This window comes from Camelus dromedarius, chromosome 1, assembly GCF_036321535.1.
Source record: "Camelus dromedarius isolate mCamDro1 chromosome 1, mCamDro1.pat, whole genome shotgun sequence".
Taxonomy (NCBI): domain Eukaryota; kingdom Metazoa; phylum Chordata; class Mammalia; order Artiodactyla; family Camelidae; genus Camelus; species Camelus dromedarius.
This window is the reverse complement of record NC_087436.1, coordinates 121,704,966-121,730,826: the sequence shown is the minus strand read 5'-3', so window position 1 is coordinate 121,730,826 and position 25,861 is coordinate 121,704,966. Positions and strand designations below refer to the sequence as shown.

The window sequence follows — 25,861 nt, the reverse complement described above, 5'->3', positions numbered from 1 at the left end:
TTGCCTGTTTCCATTTTGTCCCAGGATATCCACTCTACCCCTAAAATGCGGCCTTTTGAGGGTCTGAGAGGAGAATCCAGGCGTTTAGCAGCCACTCTGACCTCCCGGGACTCGGCTTCGAGCCGTCCCCCGGCAGTGCGCAGCCGTGGGGAGCCCTGCTCTGCTCGGCCTGCTTTCCAGCTGCTGTTCTCGCCCCAGAATTTTCAGTCTTACTCCAAACCTGCGCGACTGGAGGCCGGCCACGGATATGAGGGCGGCCTTCCTGCGGCTCCCTTCTCTCCGATGCTCCCAGCTATTTCCAGTGCCGAGGGTTCTGCAAACTCCTCCAGCTCCTCAGGGCAGTGAGACGGAGGCTTTCTGTGGCAGTGATAGCACCTCACAACACAGCCTGATCGCTTCCAGTTGGTTTCCTGGCAAGACGGGTGCTCGGGGAATCCCACAGAGGAGGGGACACCCGAACTGCAGCTGGAGGAGGCTGGAGTAAACGGAAAGGCTGCGAGAGCGGTGCAGGCCGAGGCAGCAGGTGCTCCCAGCGTTAGCCCTTCATGCTGACTCCACACAGGACGTGCAGACCGTGCAGCGACGAACGTGCGCTTGGGAGCCAGCTTTGTCACCTAGCTACTGTGTGACTTTGGGCAAGTGACCTTATCCCTCTGTGCCTCATCATCCACACCCATGCTGAGATGACAGCAGTACCTCCCTCTTGGAATGGCTGTGAGGGTTAACTGCGTCAACACAGCTGCCCCAGCAACCTGACCCCATGGGACGCCGCGAGCAGTCCGCCACCTGCAAGGCTGCTTCCTCCCGCCTCGTTTCCAGCCCGCAACTTCACACCCTGGGCAGGGCTAAAGCAGGCCAACCACAGAGGCGAAGTGACTGGACCCACCACCGACCCTCTTTTGAGGGCACCAGCAGGTGTCAAACAGTAGGAGTGTTTCTTCTCGCACTGGTCCAGCCCCTGCCCAGATGGAAATGCTGCCAGGTCCCTGCACCCAGCCCCCAACATGGTCTCAGAGCAGACACTGTAGCAAGTACGTTTATTATAAAAATAAGTAAATGTGAAATAAATGAGTTGTATCTTCCGGATACACAACAAACACTGCAATGCAATGTCTTTCAGTGCAGACACAGGGCTCTGCGGTGGCCGACGTGCCGTCACGGTGCTGGGCTACACACGCCTCCTGGTGGGGGCGGGGCTTCCACCCTGGGGACCACACACGTGGCCCCACGGCAGCCCACCTCTTCCCAGCAAGCTGCAGCACCCCCAGGCACAGCTGGGCAGGGCTGGCGTGCTGGCCTGTGGGCGTTCCTGCACAGACTGTCACGGTCTTGGCCTGATGGCTTGGGAGACCGAGCCCCACATCAGAAGCGAAGCTGGGCCTTCCCAGGCACACACGCTCACACCCTCCCCTCTGCCTCCAGCCCCACCGGAAGTTCCCTCTGGCCGAGGAGGGCCGAGGTGAAGGCTCCAAAGCACCTCCGGCCTGTTCTGGGGTCCTCACTGGCAGCACTCGGCCACGTGCCTGAAGAGCTCGTCGCCCTGCTCATCGCTGAAGCACTGCAGGCAGTGAGGGCACTGGAGGTCCCCCTGGCCTCTCTGGTTCGCTCCGGGGTGCCCGTGCTCCGCAGGGAGTCCCCGCCGCTGGGACCCTGTCCCAGGCCTCCGGCCACCAGGTGCTGCCAGCTCCGAAGCACCGGCGTCTAAGCGCCTGGGCGTTTTGCTCCCGGCGTGAATCCAGCAGGAGCCTGTCTCTCGAGAGTCCTAGAAAAAAGGCAAGGAAGGGTCCACTTACATGGCTGGTCCTGGGCTCCAGCAAGCAGACATATCCGTCGCCGAGTGGGACTGGCACCTTCCCTGGCGTGGTGCCGCAGCCCAAACAAGGACATGCTTAGTGAACGACTGAGGAGCCACAGAGCTCCTGCCTGTGCTCATGAGGGTTAGGCCTGAGTGGGTGGAAGTGTGTGGACCCATCAGCCTGAGAGACCCACCCCACACGCCTCCATGGAGAGTGGGAGGCACAGCTCAGGACAGAGAGCCCGGCAAACTGCCCTCGTCTGCGGGCCCAGGCGCCTCCAGAGACAGCAGGACGTGCCTCTGGCCCAGCCGGCACCCGCGCCCAGACGTCAGTCACGAAGCACCGCGGCCCCAGTGCTCATCACTGCTTGTTTGGGAACCTCATTCCAGGTGGCCTGGTGTCTGTGCCACACGGGAGTCTGGTTCTTCCCTGGGGCCATGGCTCTCAGCTCACACCTTCAATTCCACCGCCCATGGGGTGTCATCAGGGGCTAAGCAAGGGCACCCAATGCCCGAGGGCACAGGCTGCAGCTGAAAGGGACACAGAGGCCACTTAGTGCAAATGCCCTAGTCCTCAGCAGGCTCTGGTCACTCCTGTGGCCACCAACAAGGCCCACCAGTTTTGCTGGACGGGGCAGTGCAGGCAGCTCCTACCGCCCTGAGACTGAGCAGGAGGGACAGCTCCAAGGACAGCTCAGTATCCCCACCCCACCGGGGTGCACAGGTCCCCAGGGCCACCGCCACCGTCCCGTCTGTGTCAGGACAGACGCTCTTTGGGGGGCCCAAGGTTTGCTCCAGGACAGAATATGTATTCGGTACTCTGAGCAGCTAAAGAAACAAAGCTCTCGTGAGATTTCTGCAGCACGCCAAGCAGATCCAGGGAGGAGAGGAGGCATGTGGGTAGCAGGTTCTGCAGGGAGAAACCTCCAGTTCCCACTCAGGCCAGGCGTCCTGAGAAGCAGCCCCCTGGTGGGGACAGCACTGAGCCCAAAGTGAGGTGCAGGGCCCACCGGCCTGCAAGGCCGATCTCCATGCCCAGGGGCTCGTTATCAGACACCTGGGGCCTCTGTGTCCACACCTGCGTGACAGTGTGACTGGGGTCCCTGCCTCAGAGCGAGAAGAAGACACGCATGCGGGAAGCTCCCAGGAGGGAGCCTGAGCTCAGGACATGCCCTCTGGGTGCAGGACATGCACCAGGCCAGCCACCTCTGCTGTCACATGACATCATGCCAACCCCATCTACAAACAAACATGGGGAGAAGTGGACAGGTTCCACCACCAAGTCCAAGCCCCGGGCAAGGAGGCTCTGCCCAGAGTGGGGAAGCAGGGTCTGGGCAGACACACGCAGAAGAGCTTGAAGTTCACGAAAGGAAAAGAAAAGAAGCGCTCAGTCTGGGCGGGAGGAGACGCGCCGCCTGCTCTACCTGCCTCCAGGACGCCCGGGGCTGCAGGGAGGCCAGCTGTTCCTCCAGCTCCTCAATCCTGCTTTGAGCCCGCTCCCGATCGGCCCTCTCTGATGTGAAGTCATCCTTGTACGCGAGAATCTGAGAGGAGACACACTTAGCTGTCACCACGCTGCTGTTTCTGCTCAAGGAAGGAAAAGTCCCCGCCAGACTTCTCCAGCCTCCCAGCGCCTCCCAGACCTCGGCTCAGACTGCCCGACACGGGGCGATCTCACGGCGGGGCTCCCGAGCCCAAGGGGCGGCACCTGCTGCTCCAGCATCTGCACGCGCTCCAGCGCAGCATCCCGCACCCGCCTCGCGGCCGCCAGCTCCTGCTTCACTTCTGCACAGTCGTTTATTTTCTCCTCCAACTGTCTGTTGAGCCGGGAGATCTCCTTCCTCATCAGCTCGGGCGGAGAGGGTGTCTCAGGCTCGTGGGGGGCCTGCAGCCCCTGCAGCTGCGCATGGAGGCCCCTCACGTACTCGTCCCTGCTGGCGTCGTAGCGCTGCCACTTGGCATTGAGGTCTTCCACCTGAAGAGGCCGACAAGCTCCTGGTGAAGGCGGCTGAGACATTTGCTCTAAGCCAGTGCTCACCCCGGGGCTATTTATTAGCAATAATGAGCTGGGTGAGTTTTCCCTTTAAATTAAAGTTGCCTTTGCTCTGTGCAGAGGGGCCACTGAGACCGCCAGACAAACCTGAGACACGGTGACGATGGCCACCAGCAACCACCTTAAGCAGAAGTAAACCTGCAGCAATTTTTCTGCCTTAAAGGCTATCCTTGATGGTAATTCTTGTACCTCATTTATCAACATGTGAACTATCATGGAGGGGTGGAGGATGGCCAGGCGTGTTGTGTGCATCCTTTTAGCAAAAATCGGATCTCTGGGGACTATGTGTATCAGCCAAGTTGGCCCGAGGGCAGCGGGAACCCTGGCACAGCCGAGGAGAGGGCCCGCACCTGCGGTTCATACGGGGAGGCTCTTCCCGTGTTAAGTATTACAGACACTCACGTGAGTCACTTTCTGCTTTAACAGTCGATTTTCTTCCCGTAACTTCTCAACAACAGCGTGGACAGAGGCATCCCCACCTGCACACTTCGGCTGCTTAAGGAAGGGACAAAGATCTTGTCAAGCTAGTGGAGGAGAAGGAACTTGAGCTCAACTCCTCTCACAAATACAATAAAACCACAACTGACTGCTGGACAACCATCACTAAAAAAGATGGAACCTACCAAAAAAAACTCTTCTACAACTGGAGACATAAAGCGGGAACCAAAGCGGGTGGAAGGAGAGGTGCGCTCACGATATGATCGGGTCCCACACCCCTGGGTGGGCGACTGCAGCTGGGGAATAATGGCACTGTGGAGGTCCTCCCACGGCACCGAGAGCTCTCAGCTCCGTACCAGCTGCTCCAGCCCAGGGCTCCGGCAGGCCCCCCGAGCATCTGGCTTTGACGGCCAGCGGGGCTTACTTGCAGGAGCACCACAGGACTGGAGGAGACAGAGTGTGCTCTGAAAGAGCACACAGCCTCACACGGACCAGGGTCAAGGGCCAAAGCAGTGATGCATAAGAGCCTGGGCCAGGCCTGGCTGCTGGTCTTGGAGGGTCTCCTGAGGAGGTGGGGGGCAGCTGATGCTCACCCTGGGGATGTAAAAGCTGGCGGTGGACAGATCAGGGAGTGTTCATTGGCTGACATCTTGCTTGGGTCATTAGCACCAAGACCTGCCGCACCCAACAGCCTGTGGGCTTAAGTGCTGGGAAGCCTCAGGCCAAACAGCTAACCAGGCGGGAACACAGCCCCACCCGTCAGCAGACAGGCTGCCTAAAGACTTCCTGGGCCCACAGCCACCTCAAGGCACAGCCCTGGACACAGCCCTGCCCACCAAAGGACCAGGACCCAGCTCTGCCCACCAGTGGGCAGGCACTGGCCCCTGCCACCAAGAAGCCTGCACAAGCCTCTAGTCCAGCCTCATCCACCAGGGGGCAGACACCAGAAGTAAGAAAACTGTGACCCCACAGCCTGCAAAACCGAATCTGCAAATGCAGGGCAGACCCCTACCCTGGCATCAGCCGGCTTCCTGGCCCTCAGGTGACAAGAGGGCAGAGTGTACTGCTGGGACGCATAGGACGTCCCCTACAGAGGGCCACTTCTCCAAGGTCAAGAAATGTACTTAACCCATCAGGTGATAAAAATACAAATAGAAATTTAGACAAAGTGAGGTGGCAGAGGAGTGTGTTCCAGACGAAAGAACAAGATGCCACCCCCGTAGAACTAAGTGACGTGGAGATGGGCAAATCCACCCAAGAAGGAGTTCAGAGTAATGATCACGAGGACGGTCCACGAACTCAGGGGAAGAATGGACGCACAGAGCAAGAAGTTAGAAGTTTTTAACAAGGAGTTAGAAAATATAAAGAACCACCAAAGAGACCTGAAGACTGTCATACCTGAAATGAAAAAACACACTAGAAGGAATCAACAGTAGAATAAATGAGGCAGAAGAACAGATGAGTGAGCCGGAAGACAGAGCAGTGGAAGTCACCACCACAAAACAGAAAAAAGAAAAAGAATGAAAAGAAATGAGGACAGTTTAAGAGAACTCTAGGACAATATCAAGTGCACTAATACTCACATTGTAGGGGTCCCAGAGGGAGGGGAGAGAGAGGAAAGGGCCTGAGAAAATATTTGAAGAGATAATAGCTGAAAACGTCCCTAACCTGGGAAAGGAAACAGCCAAGTCCAGGACGTGTAGAGAGTCTTACACAGGATTAATCCAAAGAGGAGCACACCAAGGCACATGGTAATCAGACTGACAAAAAATTAAAAGATAAGGAGAAAATATTAAAATTAGCAAGAGAAAAGCAACAAATAACATACAAGGGAACTTCCATAAGGTTATCAGCTGATTTTTCAGCAGAAACTCTGCAGGCCAGAAGGGAGTGGCAAGATATATTTAAAATGATGAAAGGAAAAACCTACAACCAAGAATACTCTATCCAGCAAGGCTCTCGTTCAGATTCCAGGGAGAAATCAAAAGCTTTACAGACAAGCAAAAGCTCAAAGAATTCAGCACCACCAAACCAGCTTTACAACAAATGCTAAAGGAACTTCTCTAGGTGGAAAAGGCAAGACCACAACTAGAAACAAGAAAATTACTAAATGGAAAAGCTCAGCAGTAAAGGCAAACATACGGTAAACAAAGGAAATCATCCACATACAAACTAATAGGGAAGTTAAAAGACAAAAAGAGTACAATCATCTGTATTTACAAGAAGCAGTTAAGGGATACACAAAACAACTCGATGTAAAATATAATATCAAAGCCAGTCATTGTGAGGGGAGGAAAGTATGAACACACTATTTGTAATGCATTTAAAATGAAGAGATCAGCAACTTAAAACAAGCATGTATATATACAGACTGCTACGCAAATACCTCATGGTATCCACAAACCAAAACTCTATAGTAGATACACACAAAAAGGAAAGAGGGCTCCAGACATAACACTAAAGACAGTCATCAAATCACAAGAGAACAAAAAAGGAAAGGAAAAAAAGACCTACAAAAACAAATGCAAAACAATTAACAAAATGTCATTAAGAACATATGTTGATAATTACCTTAAATGTAAATGGATTAAACACTCCAACCAAAACAAAGAGACTGGCTGAATGGATACAAAAACAAGATCCATATATATGCTGTCTACAAGAGACCCACTTCAGATCTAGAGACACATACAGACTGAAAGTGAGGGGATAGAAAAAGGTATTCTGTGCAAACATAAACCAAAAGAAAGCTGAAGTAGCAATACTTGTATCATACAAAATAGACTTTAAAATAAACACTGTTACAAGAGATGAAGGACACTACATAATGATCAAGGAATCAATCCAAGAAGAAGATATAACAATTGTAAATATATATGCACCTGACATAGGAGCACTTCAGTATATACGGCAGCTGTTAACAGACATAAAATGAGAAATTGACAGTAACACAGTAATACTGGGGGACCTTAATACCCCACTTACATCAATGGACAAATCATCCAGACAGAAAATTAATAAGAAAATACAGGCCCTAAATGACACACTAGACCAGATGGACTTAATATTTATAGAGCATTCTATCCTAAAGCAGCAGAATACATATTCTTCTCTAGGGCACAAGGAACATTCTCTAGATAGATCACATGTTGGGCCACAAAGCAAGCCTTGGTAAACTTAAGAAAACTGAAATCATATCAAGCATCTTTTCTGACCACAATGTTATGAGACTAGAAATCAACTAGCAAAAAAAACCTGCAAAAAAACACAAACATGTGGAGGCTAAACAATATGCTACTGAACAACCAATGGATCGCTGAAGAAATCAAAGAGGAAATCAAAGACATAGTGACAAACGAAAATGAAAATCCAAAACCTATGGGATGCAGCAACAGCAGTTCTAAGAGGGGAGTTTATCGTGATGCAAGCTTATCTCAGGAAATAAGAAAAATCTCAAACAACCTAACCTTACACCTAAAGCAACTAAAGAAAGAACAAAACCCAAAGTTAATAGAACAGAAGAAACCATAAAGATCAGAACAGAAATAAATGAAATAGAGACTTAAATAAATAAATAAATGCATAGGAATGATGAATGAAACTAAAAGCTGGTTCTTTGAAACAATAAACAAAATTGATAAACCTTTAGCCAGAGTCATCAAGAAAAAGAGAGAAGACCCAAACCAATAAAACCATAAATGAAAAAAAAAAAAAATTACAACTGCCACCACAGAAATACAAAGGACCATAAGAGACAATTATCAGCAACTATACCCAAGAAAATGGAAAACCTAGAAGAGATGGGCAAATTCTTAGAAAGATACGATCTCCCAAGACTAAACCAGGAAGAAATAGAAAATATGAACAGACCAATTACCAGTACTGAAATTGAATCAGTAATTTAAAAACTCCTATCAAATGAATGACAGGATGAGATGGCACAGGCGAATTCTACCAAATATTTAGAGAAGAGTCAATAACACCTGTCCTTCTGAAACTATTCTAAAAATCTGCAGAGGAAGGAACACTTTCAAACTCATTCTATGAGGCCAGCATCACCCTGATACCAAAACCAGACAAAGATATCACAAAAAAGGAAAATTATAGGCCAGTATCACTGATGAACATAGATGCAAAAATCCTCAACAAAATACTAGCAAACTGACTCCAACAATATATTAAAAGAATCATATACTATAAGTGGGATTTATTCCCGGCATGCAAGGATTTTTCAATATCCGCAAATCAATCAATGTGATATACCACATTAACAAATTGAAGAATAAAAACCATATAATCATCTCAATAGATGCAGAAAAAGCTTTTGATAATACTTAGCACCCATTTATAATAAAAAACTGTCCAGAAAATGGGCATAAAGGGAGCACACCTCATCATAATAAACGCCACATATGACAAACCCACAACGAACATCATACTCAACGGTGAAGAACTGAAAATATCTCCTCTAAGATCAGGAACAAGACAAGGATGCCTCTCTCACCACCTTTACTCAACATAGTCTTTGACGTCCTAGCCACTGCAATCAGAGAAGAAAAAGAAAGAAAAGGAATCCAAACCAGAAAAGAGGTAGTAAAACTGGCACTGTTTGCTGATGACATGAGAAATCCTACACAGAAAATCCTACAGATGCTACCAGAAAACTACCAGAGCTCATTGATGCATTTGGTAAAGTTGCAGGATACAAAATTAATACACAGAAATCTGCTGCATTTCCATACACCAACAATGAAATATCAGAAAGAGAAATTAAGGAAGCAATCCTATTTACTACTGCATCAAAATGAATAAAATACCCAGGAATAAACCCACCTAGGGAGGCAAAAGATCTGTACTACAAAAACTGTAAGACACTGATGAGAGAAACTGAAGACAACACAAATGGATGGAAAGATAATACCATGTTCCTGGATTAGAAGAATCAATATTGTTAAAATATCCATACTACCCAAGGCAATCTACAGATTCAGTGCAATCCCTATCAAACTACCAAGGGCATTTTTCACAGAACTGGAACAAAAAACTGTTAAATTTGTATAGAAACACAAAAGACCCTGAATAGCCAAAACAATCTTGAGAAAGAAGAATGGAACCAGGGGAGTTAGGCTCCCTGACTTCAGACTATACTACAAAGCTACAGTAATCAAACAGCATGGTACTAGCACCAAAACAGACGTATACATCAGTGGAACAGGACTGAGAGTCCAGAAATAAACCCACACACTTATGGTTAATTAATCTGTGACAAAGGAGGCAAGAATATATGTTGGAGAAAAGACAGTCTCTTCAAAAAGTGGTGCTGGGAAACTTGGACAGCTACATGTAAAAGAATAAAATTAGAACATTCTCTAACAGCATATACAAAAATAGATCAAAATGGATTAAAGAACTAAATGTAAAATTGGATACTATAAAACTCCTAAGGAAAACATAGGCAGAACACTCTTTGAAATATATCTCAGCAATATTTTTTTTGGACGTGCCTTCTAAAATAATGGAAATAAAAACAAAAATAAACAAGTGGGACCTAATTAAACTTAAAAGCTTTTGCACAGCAAAGGAAACCATAAACAAAACAAAAAGAAACCTATGGAATAGGAGAAAATATTTGCAAACTATGTGACTGACAAGGGATTAATTTCCAAAATATATAAGCACCTCACACAGCTCAATATCAAAAAGACAAAAACCCAATCAAAAAATGGGCAGAAGATTTAAATAGACATTTCTCCAAAGAAGACATGCAGATGGCCAACAGGCACATGAAAAGATGCTCGACATCATTATTCGAGAAATGCAAATCAAAACTGCAATGAGGTACCACCTCATACCAGTCAGAATGGCCACCATCAAAAAGTCTACAAATAATAAATGCTGGAGAGGGTGTGGAGAAAAAGGAACCCTCCTACACTGCTGGTGGGAATGTAAGTTGATGCAAACACTATGGAGGACAGTATGGAGGTTTCTTTAAAAACTAAAAATAAAGTTACCCTATGATCCAGCAATCACACCCTTGGGCAAATATCCAGAGAAAACACTAATTCAAAAAGATACATGCACTCCAGTGTTCACAGCAGCACTATTTACAGTAGCCAAGACATGGAAGCCACCTAAATATCTATCGACAGATGACTGGATAAAGAAGTTGTGGTATATATACAATAGAACACTACTCAGCCATAAAAAGGGATGAGAGAATGCCACTTGCAGCAACATGGATGGACCTAGAAATTATCATACTAAGTGAAGTAAGTCAAAGAAAGACAAATGTCATATGATATCACTTATATGTAGAATCTTTAAAAAAAATTACACAAATGAACTTATTTACAAAAGAGAGGGTCTCACAGACATAGAAAACAAACCTAGGATTACCAGGGGAGAAAAGGGGGAGGGAGGGACAAATTGGGAGTTTGGGATTGGCAGATACAAACTACTGTGTACAGAATAGATGAACAATAAAGCCCTACTGTATAGCAGGGAACTATATTCAATGGCTTGTAGTCCCTATAATGAAAAAGAATAAAGAGAGCTAAAAAAAGAAAGGGACAAAGACCAGACAGCGAGTCAGCAAACATGACTGTCACGTGCTGCAGCAAGAGAGGTGGAAGTCACAACTGGACATCGAGGTGGCAGACAGGCACTGCAACGTGGCAGATGGCAGCCGTTCATTCCACAGAGAAGTAAGATGGAGACAGGAAAGGACCTGCAGCTTCCTGAAAGTAAGAGGGAGGGGTCATCGCCCTCGCCCTGGCCCAGCCCACACTACACTGGGGCCAGGCCACACAGTCTTCCCATCACCTGAGATCTTCCATCCTCAGAGGGGGCAGGCGGGCAGAAGCCTAATCCCATTATACACCAGAGAACATCCCAACACAGGGCCACAAAACCGCCAGGAGCAGGCCTGGCCGTGGACCCAGCTCACTCCCTCTGAACCCACGACTCCATCAAGCTGCAGACCATCAGGGTCAAATTCAGCAATTCTGACCTGTGCCTCACACAGGGCCGGGGATTCAGCCTAGAAAGCCGCAAGCCAAACCAACCCTATCTGGTGGGCAGAACTAACCCAAGATCTTCTGAAAAGTCCATCTGAACCCTAGAAATTCAGTGCATTTAACAGTACAGTGGGCTGTACGTTGGTGACATTATTTTTGAGAATTCCCCTCTAATGACAAAGGAACTACACATCCTACCCAGCAGGCCCCGGGAAACCCCGGGTGACTCAGCCAGCCCAGGGCTGAGAAGTGACGCTGATTTGGAGACTACTAAGAGCCTCCGGCCCCAAGCCTGCCCAGGCCAGCCGTGACGTGTGACTGCTTTCAAATCTGCAGAGGGAAATGACACAGTGACTCAAAATCGGACAAGAACACCGCCTCCTCCCAGAAAGCACTTTGGTTTCTGAAATATGCTATGTTCTTTCTGAGGTTCCCTTTTCGTGGAATCCACCCAGCTGAGACAGGTGGTTCTCAGACCAAGGTTCTCCCCAGCGGGCTCCCCAGCAAAGCTGCTGCTAACGGGCTGGGTGGCCCATCCGCCCCCGACGTCGCAGAGGACATTTCTGTGTCAACCCTGGCGTAGCCTCAGAGAACTGCCTGGAAAGGACCTGCAGGAGGGTAGCCTGGGAGGGGAGTGCACCACATGCCTGTCTCCCTGTCTGTCCCACGGGCACAGGCTGGGGTCGGGTGGAAGAAGATAGGCAGGGAAGGTGGCCTCAGCCCAGTTGTTCTCGCCACCCTGCCGCCCAGGAGCCCCTGGTTTCTCAGGAATGGGATTCCTGACGTTGAAACCCACACTGTCCCCTCCCCCACCAGCCCCCACACAAGCCACAGCCCAGATCCAACCTGTGGTGGAGGCCCACCTGACACCTGGCCCCACTGTCCCCTGCCCCTGCGCAGCACCTGGCCAGGGGTCACAGATGCATGGAGGGGCTCTCTGTCCTCATGTCACTGATGAGGATGACCAGGTCGCCCGACAGCGGCAGGCCGTGCTGCTGCGAGGACGTACCCAAGCGCCAGCTGCAGAGATGCCAGTGTCAGCCCCGTGGCAGAGCCCCAGCTACGCCAGCCCTGCTCTGCTCAGACACGTGGTGCCCCCGATGTCTGGTGCTCACAGATCTCAAGACGCTTGGGGCTCAGCCCCTGCCTGGGCAGCACCTGGAGGCACCACCCCGCGCCTCAGTCTGTGGTCTCCCCACCTGCCCCCCCCCCACACTCAGCACAGCCCCTCCTGCCCCAGTCTGCCTGCGTCGTCCTCAGCTGCGTCTTCCCACCTGGGCCCAGGATCAGCTACGGGTCTGGGTGGGGCAGCTGGTGACACAAGCCATCTGCTTTCCTGTCACCTCTGCACATTCCGCCATTCTAGAAGAAATCCCTGGGTGGGCAGGCTTTGCCCCAACAGCTGACCCTCACTATCAAGAACACAAGTGGGCTCTGGGTGCCCTGACCTCCGTGACAGCCCAGGGGTCCCAAAGTGCAAGGCAAGGCCTCCCGCCACACCCAGGTCTTCACTGCAGTTTGCTTCCACCACGGCCTACCTCAGGGCTCCTCTCTCCCGCGTCCCCCTGTGCGCGCTGGCGTTCATCCAGACACTTGGCCAGATGCTGGCACATGTGGGCAGTAGCAGCCAGAGTTCTTCGCAGCTGATGGGTCTCATCCGCCAAGGAGCGGCACAGAATGTCGCTGGCGGCCCGGGCCCGTTCCTTCTCCTCCACGCTTCTCCTCAGCAGGGCCACTTCCCTCTCTCGCTCACACTCTGGCTGGTTCATCAGCTGCTGTGTCTCCCTCTCTTTTTCTTCTAGTTGCTCAGAAAGTCGCTCGATTTCCTAGGCAGAATTTAAAAGCAGAGTTTATTTGATTAAAAAGAGCAATGTCAGAAATAAATGTTCATAAAGCAAAAGAAAGGCACCCATCAGCAGCTAACACACACGCTCACCTGGGGGCTGGCTTCTGATCTAATAATTAACCTCGGGGATTTCAGCCTATAATCTATCTGAAACACCGTCTAAAATTCTCTTTCCATGAGCAAATTCGTAATTTTAGATTTTACATCATCAAATTACTAAGTGTGGCAATTCCAAACGCCCCGTAATAGGAGGGTAGAAACTCCACTCCCCAAATGTTATGCCCACGTCCTAACCCCCGGTACCTGGGAATGTGTTTTATTTAGAAATACAGTCTTTGAAGATACAATCAGTTAAAATGAAGTCCAACTGTATTAGAATGGACCCTAATCCAATGACTAGTGTCCTTATAAGAAGGAAATTTGGACACAGCACAGAGAAGGCCACGTGATGACAGAGGCAGGGACCAGAGTGACGTGTCCACAAGCCGAAGAACACCAAGGATGCCGGCGGCCACCAGAAGCTGAAAGAGGAAAAGAAGGGGCCCACCAGCACCACCCCGAGCCTCAGAGGGAGTGCAGCTCTGCTGACAACACCTTGATTTCGGGTTTCTGGCCTCCAAAATGCTGAAGGATTAAATTCCTGCTGTTTTAGGCCACTCAGCTTAAGGCCCTTTGTTACAGAGGCTCTAGGAAACTGGTATTCCTGACCCCAATTAATTTTTTTAAGAAGTCCTAGAAATTACAATTTCCTTTAAACCCAGCCTTAACTTTGTGCTTTCCCATTTTCAAAGAACTTTCCAGCATAAACAGTACATGAGGGAGGTAAAGCAGGATAAGCCAGTCCTCCCTACGAAGGAAGAAACAGCTTCAGCAAAGTCAGGACGAGCCTGAGCTCCCCAGGGAGGAGGCGGTTAAGAGAAGGGTCTGGGCTCCGCGCAAGGAGGGGTGACACCAGGAACCCAGAACCTTCATACCACAGTGGAACGAAATACGGGGCCAGATTACTAATGGAACCCTGAACATTATTCTCTTAACTGCTTTAAAACAAAAACAAAAATGTGTGCATGGTTACAAAAAATTCAAACAAACAGAAGGAAATAAAATGGAAACTTAAATTCCTTTTTTCCCACCAGCCCCTTGGCCCCCAGCTTCACCCTCTAGAGGCAACTATTCACTATTTGGCCAAGCATCTTTCTGGAGCGTTTATAAGCTTCTATAACACGTGTATTTTTATACAAATGGACCTACAACACCGTTCTTCACCTACTTCTTCCCTCCTTCGTAATAAACCTTATTCCACAGCAGCACAGGACCTGCCTTACACTTTAACCACAGCCTGGAGCTTCCGACAGGCGGCCGCTTCCTCGTACTCATGCAAATAGGGCCATGGGACAAATGTCCAGAGGTCGCAGGGCTGGGATTGCTTTAAGACCGGGGTTAAGAAATAACTGGTGGAACTCGGGCACACAGCCAGACCTGGGTCCCACACCACATCCACAAGGCAAGGGCTGCCCCCAGCTCCTCCACCCAAACAGCTGGTGCATCTGTGTAACCTCCTCCGCGGAGAAGCGCACGTGACCACACCGCTCCAGCCAGATAACCCAGGGAACATGCTGGAAACCTTGCCCTCTCTCCGACAGGGAATTTTTGAGTCTTCCCCTTCCTGTTTTCCTTGGACTTCACTCCAGAAGTGAACAAAAAGACAGAAAAGAAGAAAACCTCCACTTAGGGTGCTCGGCTGGCTCTCTTGGTGAAGGCTTAGAAGGAGAGGCTGTTCTAGATCTGCATTCCACAGCAGGGACTCAAAAGAGGACAGAGCAGAGGCTTGGGAAGACGGTGAGGGGTCAGGCCCTGGCAAGTGCAGAATTAGCAGAACTGGTGACGGCGGGTGTGACAAAGTGTAAAAGGGAACAGCTCACTGGCAATGAGCCCAGAAACTGCGATTTTTGCCCAGAGGTGCCACATCACTCCTTCACATCTCACTGCCCTCTGACTTCACAGGAGTCACAATCTCAGCGGTACCTGTCGCTCAGCCTGGTGAGACCCATTCTTGTACAGTCAACACCTTAGTTTTCCATCTCATGGCCCTGACGACCTCAGCCCTGAGTAGAGTCCATGCCTTTCTGGACTGAAAGAGAAATAGAGGCCTTTCTCTGAAAGCCGGCCAGTCGGCACCTCCTCCCAGCAGACGGCCCTTCAGCACCACGCTGAACCTGCAGGACTGGGAAGGGGGCGTTGGGGGCCACTACCCATGGCCTTCTGAGCCCGTCCACACAGCTGTGGGCTGCCAGCTGGTGCCAAGTCACTTGGTCTGGGTGAGTGCGATGGGGCATTTATTTACACAAGTGAGAACCAACTATGCCTTAATGTAAAACACTATAAACAGGAAAAAGAATGCTAAATCCCAATAGAAGCTCAGGTTCTCACTGCTGATCACTTCTGAACCTAAAAAAAAACCCAGGCCTGTTTCTTGGTCTTGGATTTGTTTGTTTTCTTTAAACTCTGACCAGTTTTGAAGGCATGATCAGCTGTTTCAGGCCCTGTCCCACATTCTTACTCTGTGGACAGTGCAGCTAGAGCCCCTCCCTCCACAGTGTCCCTGACGCCAGGCCAGCCACGGCCCACCCCGCACCTGGGTTGCTTCTCTCCACCAGCATCACAGCTCCAGTGCTGCCCTGTCACTCCTGGTGGGATGGAAGTGTCCGAGAGCATGGGCCTTTCTTGTCACATTCTCCCAAGCTAGACCTAGCTATCCTCCACAGCGTGGTATAAACACCAACGGCGCACCGAGAGTTCTGCAATGAGAGGGCACCTCGTTACACTCTAAAGTTACTCGAATGAAAAGCCGTGATTTCAGCAGCACAACAGAGAAATGTCTATCCTGTCCCCACCTGACGCTGAAATGCATTCAGCATAAATACATGCTATTCATACAAAACCGCTATCAGTATACACACAAACACAGATAATACAAGCACAGATAGAAAGTCTATAGACAATACCAGTGAAGGCTAGTCTCCCATGGAACCATAAAGTTAACAAACTCCTAAGCCCCTGTGACACCCACGGTGACAGCAGCAACAGCAGGTGCTCTCTAGGCCCCTACTCTGCTCCAGCTGTGCAGCCTCCACGCCTCCTATGAGACAGCTTCCGTCATCTCCCATTCCACAGGCGGGCAAACTGAGGCTCATGGGGCCCAGGGAGCTTCTGGAGTGACCGGGCAAGGAGGCAGCAGTACCGGCCACTCCAGCCTCACTGCTCCCACCTACCACAGCTCCCTCACATCTTCTCTGAGGCTGGAGGACTTCAGGCAGCACCAGATTTCTAAGCATCTTTCCTTGCTGGTCAAATGGAGACAGTAAAATAAGCAACAGAGCAGCACCTCCCGGCTCAGGGAGCTCCCCAAGGACACGCTCTCTCTCGTCCCCACACCCCAGCCATGGGCACTAGCCCGGGCCCCGTGTGGATGCCCGATCAATGTCTGGGAATAAGACCGGGTAATACAATGAGCAGGGCCCTCTGCTCAAACTGTTTACCACACAGACGTGGAAAACTCCCAAACACAAGGCTGACTTGAGGGGTGAGCTTGGTTGAACCTGAAGGACTCACTGGCCTTATTTTTTGTCTTCAAAATCCTCTTTGAAACATCAGTTTAGAAATAACCTGGCTCTCATGGAGACTAGCCAGGTGACAACATACACCTTCCTTGGGGCTGCTTTTTCCCTCGCTGCTGGGAACCTGCCAGAGCTGGAGAAACAGGTAAGACCACGGGGAGGTCACACGCTGCACAGACGGGCGACCCCCACAGAGGGCTGCCTGACCTGTCCTCCCCGCACAGTGCGAGAGGCCCCAGGCTCCCTCAGGCCCCCAGGCTCTAGACGCTTGCTGCTTGCTCTGAAGTGGGAGAGACGCATATGGCTCGTCTGACTAAGTGCCACTGTCCAATCAGTAACAGCTCTGAGGATACAGAACACAGGCACTGGTGCCACACAGCGAGGCCTGTCCCAGAATCCTGGCTTAAACACACCGCCGTGATGCACGAAGTCAGCAAATGGCTGATGTCCCCTGGGACAGCCCGTTGCTGGGACCTAGAAGTCCCATGGCTCCACTCTCAGACACAGAAGTGTCAGGAATTCTTGTAGTAGTCTGGTGGACTGGCCTTTAAAACAAGAGGCACAGCCTCTTGGCCCTCGTCCCTTTATTAATCTGCTTGGCCATGACAAAGTCCACAGACAGGGTAACCTGAAACAACAGAAGCTTATCCTCTCATAGTTCTGGAGGCCAGAGGTCCAAAATGCGGTATTAGTGGGCCATGTGCATTCCAGGGGCTTCCTTGTCTATCCAGCTTCTGGTGGTGGCCTCTGCTCCTCTGCCTGGGGATGCGTCCCTCCAGTCTCTGCCTCCATCTTCACTTGGCTGTCTTGTTAGGTCCACCCTAATCCAGTATGATCTCATTTTAACTTATTACACCTGCAATGACCCTACTTCCCAACAACGTCACAGTCACAGTCTCCAGGTGGAGAGGAATTAGGAGGAGACACTGTCCAAGCCAGGACAGTCCCATTTCTCTGTCTCTCCTGGGCAGCCCTCAGTGGGTGCCCACACGCAGGTTACAGCCCCACCCATGGCTATCCCTGTAACCAGCAGCTGATGGGACCGTGAGAGGACAGGAGCAAACGTGGATTTTACGGAAGGCCAATTCACTGAGCCTTTACCACAAGCACCAAGCACTGTAAGAGTCCAGTAGGGGATCAGGCAAATAGGTAAGGACAAATCCAAACATGGCCTGGAAGATTCTGAGAACAGGACAGAGGAGGCAGCACCAGGAATCTGTCTCCCCACCTAAAAAACAGTTCACTGGCAGGATCTGTCTACTGCAGCTATTTTGGAACTCTGGAGTCCTGAAGACTTGCTACCTCCATAGGAGGACTCGGACAATAAATCTGTCAATTTCAGCTCTTAGTACAGTAGCAGCTACCCATCCCACCCACAGCCGTGCCACTGGAGGCCATGCACCTGTTTCTGGAGCAGCCTGCATACAGCTTGCAGGAGCCCAGGTGGGCAAAAAAGACCCTGTTCTCCAAATACTGGGTATCTGTGCTCTGATTGCTTTTTGCTGCTTCTGATTACAGAGGTGCAAACAGGCAGACAGACTTGTGGCACCTCCTCCTACTGTAGTAAGACCCTCCCTCTCCAGCTGAAGTGACTTCCAAGGGATTTAAAAACCTAGTGCCCTTTTCTTCCCCCTTTCATTTTTCTTCTTCCCCTTTTGGGAGCCAGACACTAAAGACTAGGACATTCAAAGAACTACACAAAAGGGGAAAATTCAAAAGTGATCACACATTCCCAGGGAAAGGTGCAGGCTCAGAAAAGACCTGAGAAACCTTAAGTTATGCCTTAGACTGATCCCTGGTACAGAGAAAACCTACAAGAACCAAAGAAAAACAAAAACAATAATAAAAAAAATAGCAAATCATGGGGAAGAAGGGTAATCTGATTTCCAGAAATACCACATTATTACAAATGTCCAGTTTTTAATCTTAAAAAAAAAGCACAGGGCATTCAAAGACACAGAAAAATATGGCCCATTCACAGGGAAAAATAAATTAACAGACAATGCCCCTTGAAAAGAACTTCTGCTAGATCTTCTAGACAAAGACATTAAAACAACCATCTTAAAGACACTCAAAGAACTAAAAGAAGATGTGGAGAAAGTCAGAAAGCAATATATGAATAAAATAGAAATATGAATAAAGAGGTAGAAAACCTAGAAAAAAAACAAAAAGAAATTCTGGAGCTGAAAAGTACAATAACTGAAATTGAAACATTCACTGAAGAGATTCAAAGGCAGATTTGTTCAGGCAGAAGAGTCAGCAAACATGAAGATAGGACAATGGAAATTATCAAGGCTAAAGAGAAAGAATAAAAAAAAGATTGAAGAAGAGTAAATAGAGCCTAAGGGACCCTTGGGACACCATCAAGAAGAGCGACACACGCGCTGCGGGAGCCTGAGGAGAAGAGAGAAAGGGGCAGAAAGAGTATTTGAAGAAACAATGGCTGAAAACTTCCAAATTAGATGAAAGACATGAGAATAAACATCCAAGAAGCTCAATAAACTCTAAGAGGAATCCCAAAAGACCAATACCAAGACACATAATAATCAAACTTCAGAAAGCCAAAGATGAAAAGAGGAATCTTGAAAAAAGCAAGAGGAGCAACAGGTCACAGACAAGGGATCCTTAACAGGATTATCAGCAGCCTCATCAGACACTCTGGAGGCCAGAAGGCAGTGGGCCCATACATTCAAAGTGTTTAAAGAAAAAAAACTGTCAACCAAGAAGACAGAACTGTCCTTTAAAGTGAGGGAGAAAGTAAGGCATTCCCAGATAAACAAAAGCTGAGAGAGTTTGTTACCACCGGACCTGCCGTACAAGAAGCACTCAGGGGAGTCCTGTAGGGTGAAATGAAATGACACTAACTCAAAGGACCACACCTCAAAGCTACATGAGGAAATGAAGATGCCAATAAAGGTAAAGGCATGGCCAATGATAAAAGCTGGAATCACTGCAACAACATTTTATAACTCAATTTTTTTTCTTTTCTACATGATATGAGGCTAAAATACTTTTCAAAAATTACTAGTCTAAAAGTTGGTATTATTGTAATTTTGGTTTGTAGTTCCACCTGTTATTTCCCACATGATTTAGGAGACTAATACATTTAAAAGATTAGTTTATATTTGAGGGCACACAATATATGAAGATTTAATTCTGTGAATTAACATCAACAACCAAAAGGGGTAGGGATGGTTCAGGGCTGTATGTTATTGAAGTTAAGCTGGCATAAATTCAAATTAGTGCTGTAACTTTAGGATGTTAGATGTAATTCCCACGGTAATCACACACACACACAAACAGGTACAGAATATACAGAAAAGGAAATGAGAAAAGAATTCAAATATTTCATATAAAAAACCAAACACAAAAGACAGTAAAGCAGAAAATAAGGAATAAAAAAATGGTATAAGGCATACAGAAAACAGATAGCAAAATAACGTAAGTATTTCATCCTTATCAGTAACTACTTTAAATGTCAATAGATTAAAATCTCCAATTAAAAGACAGAGATTGGCAGAATGGATAAAAGCATATGATTCAACCATATGCTGTCTAACAACAGACTCACTTTAGATCCAAAGACATATATAGATTCAAAGTAAAAGGATGAAAGACATATTCCATGCAACTAATAACCAAAAGAGAACAGGAGGAGCTATATTAATATCAGACAAAATAAACTTTAATTCAAAAAAGGTTAATTCAAAAAAAGTTACAAGAAACAAAGAATATATTACACATTATATATTGATGTATTTAATATATCAAGAAAATATAACAATTATAAACACTGATGCACCTGATAACAGACCAGCAAAATATATGAAGCAAAAACTGACAGAATTGAAGGGAGAAAGAGACAACCCTACAATAATAGCTGGAGACTTCAAAACCTCACTATTATAGATAGAACAACCAAACAGACTATAAGTAAGGAAATAGAGGACCTGAACAACACAATTAATCAACTAGATCTAACAGACATGTACAGAATACTCTATCCAACAACATACACATTCTTCTCAAGTGTACATGGAACATTTTCCAGGATAGACCATATGTTAGGTTACAGAGTAAGTCTCAACAGATTTTAAAAGGTCAACATCATACAAAGTATTTCCTCCAACTATAACAGGATGAAGTCAGAAATCAACAACAGAAGTAAAACTGGAAAATTCACAAAATTGTGGAAATTTAAAAACATACTCTTTAACCAAAGGATCAAAGAAATCACAAGGTAATTAGAAAATACTTAAGAGATAAATGAAATCACAAGGTAATTAGAAAATACTTAAGAGAAAAGTGAAAAATGTACCAAAACTTACAGGATCCAGTGAAAGCAATGTTAAGGAGAAAATCTATAGCTATAAACACGTTAAAAAATAAGAAAGATCTCCAATCAACAACTTAACTTCCAACTTAAAGAATGAGAAACAAGAACAACCTAACCCAAGGCTAGCAGAAGGAAGGAAAAATAAGTATCAGAGCAGACATAAATGAAAAAGAACAGAAAAATTACTACAGAAATCAATGAAACCAAAAATTGGTTCTTCAAAAAGATCAGCAAAATTGATAAACCTCTAGCTAGGTAGACTATGAAAGGAAAGACAGAATACTCAAATTACTGAAATCAGAAATACAAATAGACCCACTACTACCAATTCTACAAAAATAAAAAGTGTTATAAAAAGAATACTATGAACAATTGTACACCAGCAAATTGGATAATCTAGATGAAACAAATTCTCAGAAACACAACACCTACCAAGACCAAATCACAGAGAAATAGAAAAACTGAATAGATCTCTAACTAGTAAGGAGATTGAATCAGTAATCAAAAATCTCCCAACAAAAAAAAGCTCTAGAACTGATGGCATCATGGGTGAATTCCATCAAACATTTAAAGAATTAATACCAATCTTTCCTAAGCTTTTCAGAAAAACTGAAGAGGAGAGAACACTTCCTAACTCATTCTATGAGGCCAGCATTACCCTAATATCAAAGCCAGACAAAGACACTAAACAGAATTACAGACCAACATCCCTTATGTACACTGATGCAAAAATTCTCAACAAAATAGTAGTAGACAAAATTCAGCACATATTAAAAGGATTATACACCATGACCAAGTGGGATTTTTTTTTTTGTGGAATGCAAGGATGATGAAACATACAAAAATTGATTAGTGGATGTTAACTAGACTTACTGTGATAGTCATTTCATAATATATACAAATATTAAATCATTATGTTGCACTCCTGAAAAACTAGTATGTCAATTATACCCAAAGGAAAAAAAAAAGCTATTGACACTATAATACCAGTGTTCTGGTTTGGAAACTTAGGTTAGCTTAGTTTCCTATTTAAACTATGTTCAGTACTTCCCCACTACACATCCCTCCATCACTTTTACAACTTGCTTAAAGGAGTGAGCATTTATATGCATGTTTGATTCCACAATTTGAGGGCAAGAATTGGCAATTGATCATCTTTGATCATCTAGCCTAGTGGTTAACAGAATGTGCAATTAACAACTTTATAACGTAGTAAAGCCATCATAATTTGGCCCAATCTAATTTTACAGCCACTTCCTATTTTATTCTCTAAACACTCTTCACTATAATTATACTGAATTAACACTGCTACAGATTAACACTACTACTGGCACAACTCTGATACTGTAAACATTTTTGTGAAATGAATGTACTATACTTAGTTTTGGGAAAAATAGAAAAACATAACCCATGATGCCTGCTTATACATAGTCCACTCCCATATATTAAATGCTCAGTAAATGCAAGCTCAGTAAATAAAGACCTAAGTGGCAATTACAGATGACATTCACATCTGGGCATCAACTATGTGCAAGAGATTATGCCATATATATATATATGAATTATTTCCATTTGCACTTTAGTTCTACTTTCTACATGTTGCAAACTGATCATGGTCTTGACATAGGTAACTTTATCGTTAGGGTCTCACTTATAATACCTGAAGACAATCAGACAATTCCTGATAAATATTTAGTAAACAGTAATGGCATGAGAATGAAGTCTTTGGGGGGACATGAAGCATAATTATGTGTTTGATGTTTGTTTTCTATCTAGGACTCGGGATTAATCCCTCAAAATGAACAAAATGATATCATTAAATTTTTCCAATAAGATAATTTTTCACCAGATTTGTTACACATAGATTTAGGTAATACATTATTCTGTGGTTAAGACCACAAACATATTTCATCAAAAAAATGAAAGACAGGAAGGAAGGAAGGAAGGGAGAAAGGAAAGGAAATTGACCAATGTAATACATACATCAACCCCATCTTATCCCTGCCCTGGGTACTAGCTTCACGGGTCCTGCCTCGCCCTGATACATCAGCTTGCAGCTTTTCTTTCCTTGTTCTGCCATGCTCTCTAATGAGTGGAATAGTATACACCCTTTATAGTAGGCTGCATGAGGCTCCTTGTGTGTGTGTATTGTGTTTTTGTTTTTTTTGTTTGTTTTTACCATCTATCTCTGTACCTCTCTTGATCTTGTATGACTGAAACTATACCCATTAAACAACTACTCCCCATCTCCCCACTCTGCCCTGCCCCTTCTCTAGCAACCACCATTTTACCTTCTGTCTCTGTGATTTGGACTATTCTAGATTATTCCTATAAATGGAATAATACAGCATTTGTCTTTTTGTGACTTAACATAATGTCCTTAAGGTTCATCCGTGTTGTAGCATGTGTCAGAATTCTCTCTGGGTTCTGGTTAGAGGCTGTGGGGCCAAGGGATACTGGGGACACATGTCAGCTGAGAACCAGCTGCTACCAGACTGCAAGTAGAGTGCTGCTCTGGGTACGATGTGCTCTGATCGCCACTCTGCACTAAGAGCAGTGGTGTAGACCAGGTGACTTCCTTCTGCCCTGATGAGTTATAATCACCTTTCCCAGGAAGAGGGAAAGAGCTGGAGTGAGGGAGCCATCTGGCTTCTGAAGGCATTTAAAATGATGCGGGTAAGAACACACTGACATGATATTAAGCAAAACTGCAGAGACAGCATGAACCCACAAGGACTCCACTCCTCAGAGCCAACACGGGCACACTTTCCTCAACCCAACACAGACACATAAACCTCAGATTCAGTATGTGCGAAGTACCCTCAGACTCAACACAGGCACACGCTCATCAACCCAACCCAGAGACACACATCCCTCAGACCCACTGTGAACAAACACACACCTATCAGAACCAACATGGACACACCTTCAGAACCAACACAGACCCACAACCTACAGACCCTAGTCAAAACACACACACCCCTCAGACACCAATACGCACACACAGACACCCCACAACCCGCAGGAACACATGCCCCTGTGAACCAACATGGCACACACAACCCTCGGGCACACAGCGCTCAGAACTGAAGTGAGCACGGAACCCTCGGAACCAACACATGCACCTGGGGAAACGCACCCTTCAGAACCCGCCAGACTCTGCATCCCCGGGCTCTACAGGGACACGCACACCCCGCAGACCCAACAGGGGTAAACACACCCAGAGTCAGCACAGACACGCACCTTTCAGAACCCACACTCAGACCCACGCGCCTCCCTCACAACTGAACGCAGACAGACACAGCCCTCAGATCCCACACACGAGCAGCTCCCTCAGAAACCTGAGTGACGCACCCACGGCGACCCACACGCGACCTGGTAAGACCCTTAGCCTCAGCAGAGGCCCACCAACCCCAAGAACCGGGACGGGCACACGCCCCTTCCCGAGCCGCGCGCCGGGGCGCACCCCCTGGGGGCAGCACGGACACACGCGGCCTTCGGAGCCCGGACGGGCAGGTGCAGCCTCGGGAGCAGCGGCGGCAAACAAGCCCCACCCCCGCACGGGCACACGCAGCCCTCAGGGCCCAGCGCACAGACACACCCCTCAGGGCCGACGCGCGCACACAGACGCACACCCCGCCAAGAACGCTCCGCGGTCGCACCCCGCTCAGGCCCACCGCAGGCGCACACACCCCTCGGAACCTGACGCAGGCACGCAGCCCGCGAGCCTACACGTCCACACCCCGCAGACACTAGCGGGCTCTTGCCCCTCAGAATCGACTCGACACGCAACCCTCAGGCCGGGCTCGGCAGCACCCACCGCTGCGGCCGCACAAGGAACGCCGCCCCGGCCAGCACAAGCACCCCCGCCGCAGAGCTCAAACAGGCGGCCCAGCCCTCCGCCGCCCTCGGACCCCGACGCGGACGCGCAGCCGCGAGCCCTCCCACGGCGCGCGCCGCGCGGAGCCCAGCCCGGACGCGCGCTCCCCGGCACACGCCCTCAAACTCAACTCGGGCGCAGACACCCGCCAGGGGCGACGCGGGCACACGCCGCCCCGCGCGCCGAGGAAGCGCGGCTCGCGCGGCCCCCGCACCTGGCGCAGCGCGGCCTCCGCGGCGCTGCCTTCCCGCTGCCGGAGCTGCTCCCGGAAGCGCGCCACCTGCTCCAGCAGCGCGTCCACGAGCGACGGCGCCGCGTCCCCCTCGAGCGCGGCCAGACGGGCGCGGAGGCGCGCTATGAGGGCGTCTCGGGCGGCCAGCTGGTCCTGCAGGCGCCTCAGCCGCTGCCCGGCCTCGTGGTACAGGCCGCAGAGCGCGGCAGCCGTGCGCGGGGCCCCCTCCCGCCCCCCGGACCCCGCGTCCCCCGACGACATGGCTGCGGGCCTGGCCCGAGGGCGCGCGGCGCCGGCAACTTCCGCACCGGGTCCGGACGCGGGGCCCGCCTTCCGGGAACTTTTCCCGGCCCGCCCCGCCCACCGCGGAAAGCCGGCTCGGCTCCGCGGAGATCCCAGGCCCGCCCACTTCCGAGATCCCGGCCCCACCCACCTCCCAGCGGCCAGGGCCCGACCCCATTCCGGCCCCGCCCACCGCAGAGAGCCGGTTTCCGCCCCGTGGAGACCCTGGCCCCGCCCACCGCCGAGCGGCCAGCCCCGCCCCACCCCAGGCCCGCCCACTTCCGAGATCCTGGTCCCTGTCCTGGTCGCCAGGACCTCGCCTGCCCCCATCCCGGCCCCGTCGCGTATCCTGTCCACCCGCGGGTGCCT

The 25,861-nt window shown here is 48.7% G+C and overlaps 2 protein-coding genes across 4 annotated transcripts in view; one reads left to right on the top strand and one right to left on the bottom strand.

Moving 5' to 3' along the window:
* The window catches only part of FAM193A (family with sequence similarity 193 member A), a 147,112-nt gene extending 146,007 nt beyond the window's left edge, over nucleotides 1-1,105 (top strand). Inside the window, exon 21 of the mRNA XM_064488653.1 lies at nucleotides 25-1,105. Within this exon, the coding sequence (XP_064344723.1) occupies nucleotides 25-44 (20 nt within the window). The 3' untranslated portion in view covers nucleotides 45-1,105. The remainder of the gene's footprint in view (nucleotides 1-24) is intronic.
* On the bottom strand, nucleotides 1,021-25,511 carry TNIP2 (TNFAIP3 interacting protein 2). Of its 3 annotated transcripts, none has more exons than XM_031438658.2 (6): nucleotides 25,193-25,510; nucleotides 12,841-13,128; nucleotides 4,251-4,343; nucleotides 3,504-3,770; nucleotides 3,220-3,339; nucleotides 1,021-1,762 (listed from the first exon to the last, which is right to left on the bottom strand). In XM_031438658.2, the coding sequence occupies exons 1-6, from the start codon at nucleotides 25,469-25,471 to the stop codon at nucleotides 1,499-1,501; spliced, it is 1,311 nt and encodes a 436-aa protein (XP_031294518.2). In that variant the 5' UTR covers nucleotides 25,472-25,510; the 3' UTR covers nucleotides 1,021-1,498. The 3 variants fall into 3 exon arrangements, with proteins under 3 accessions (XP_031294518.2, XP_064344744.1, XP_064344749.1); XM_064488674.1 differs by having other exon boundaries at nucleotides 4,251-4,340; XM_064488679.1 differs by having other exon boundaries at nucleotides 1,560-1,762; nucleotides 3,224-3,339; nucleotides 25,193-25,511.
* Nucleotides 25,512-25,861: the final 350 nt, after the last annotated feature.

What these genes read in the sequence shown, in the direction of transcription:
- TNIP2 (XM_031438658.2), bottom strand. Translation starts at nt 25,471, where the DNA reads ATGTCGTCGGGGGACGCGGGGTCCGGGGGGCGGGAGGGGGCCCCGCGC. An exon ending in CGGAGGCCGCGCTGCGCCAG is followed by an intron (nt 13,129 to 25,192) that starts GTGCGGGGGCCG and finishes AATTCTGCCTAG; the next exon opens with GAAATCGAGCGACTTTCTGA. An exon ending in CGGGAGAGAGGAGCCCTGAG is followed by an intron (nt 4,344 to 12,840) that starts GTAGGCCGTGGT and finishes CCCTTCCTTAAG; the next exon opens with CAGCCGAAGTGTGCAGGTGG.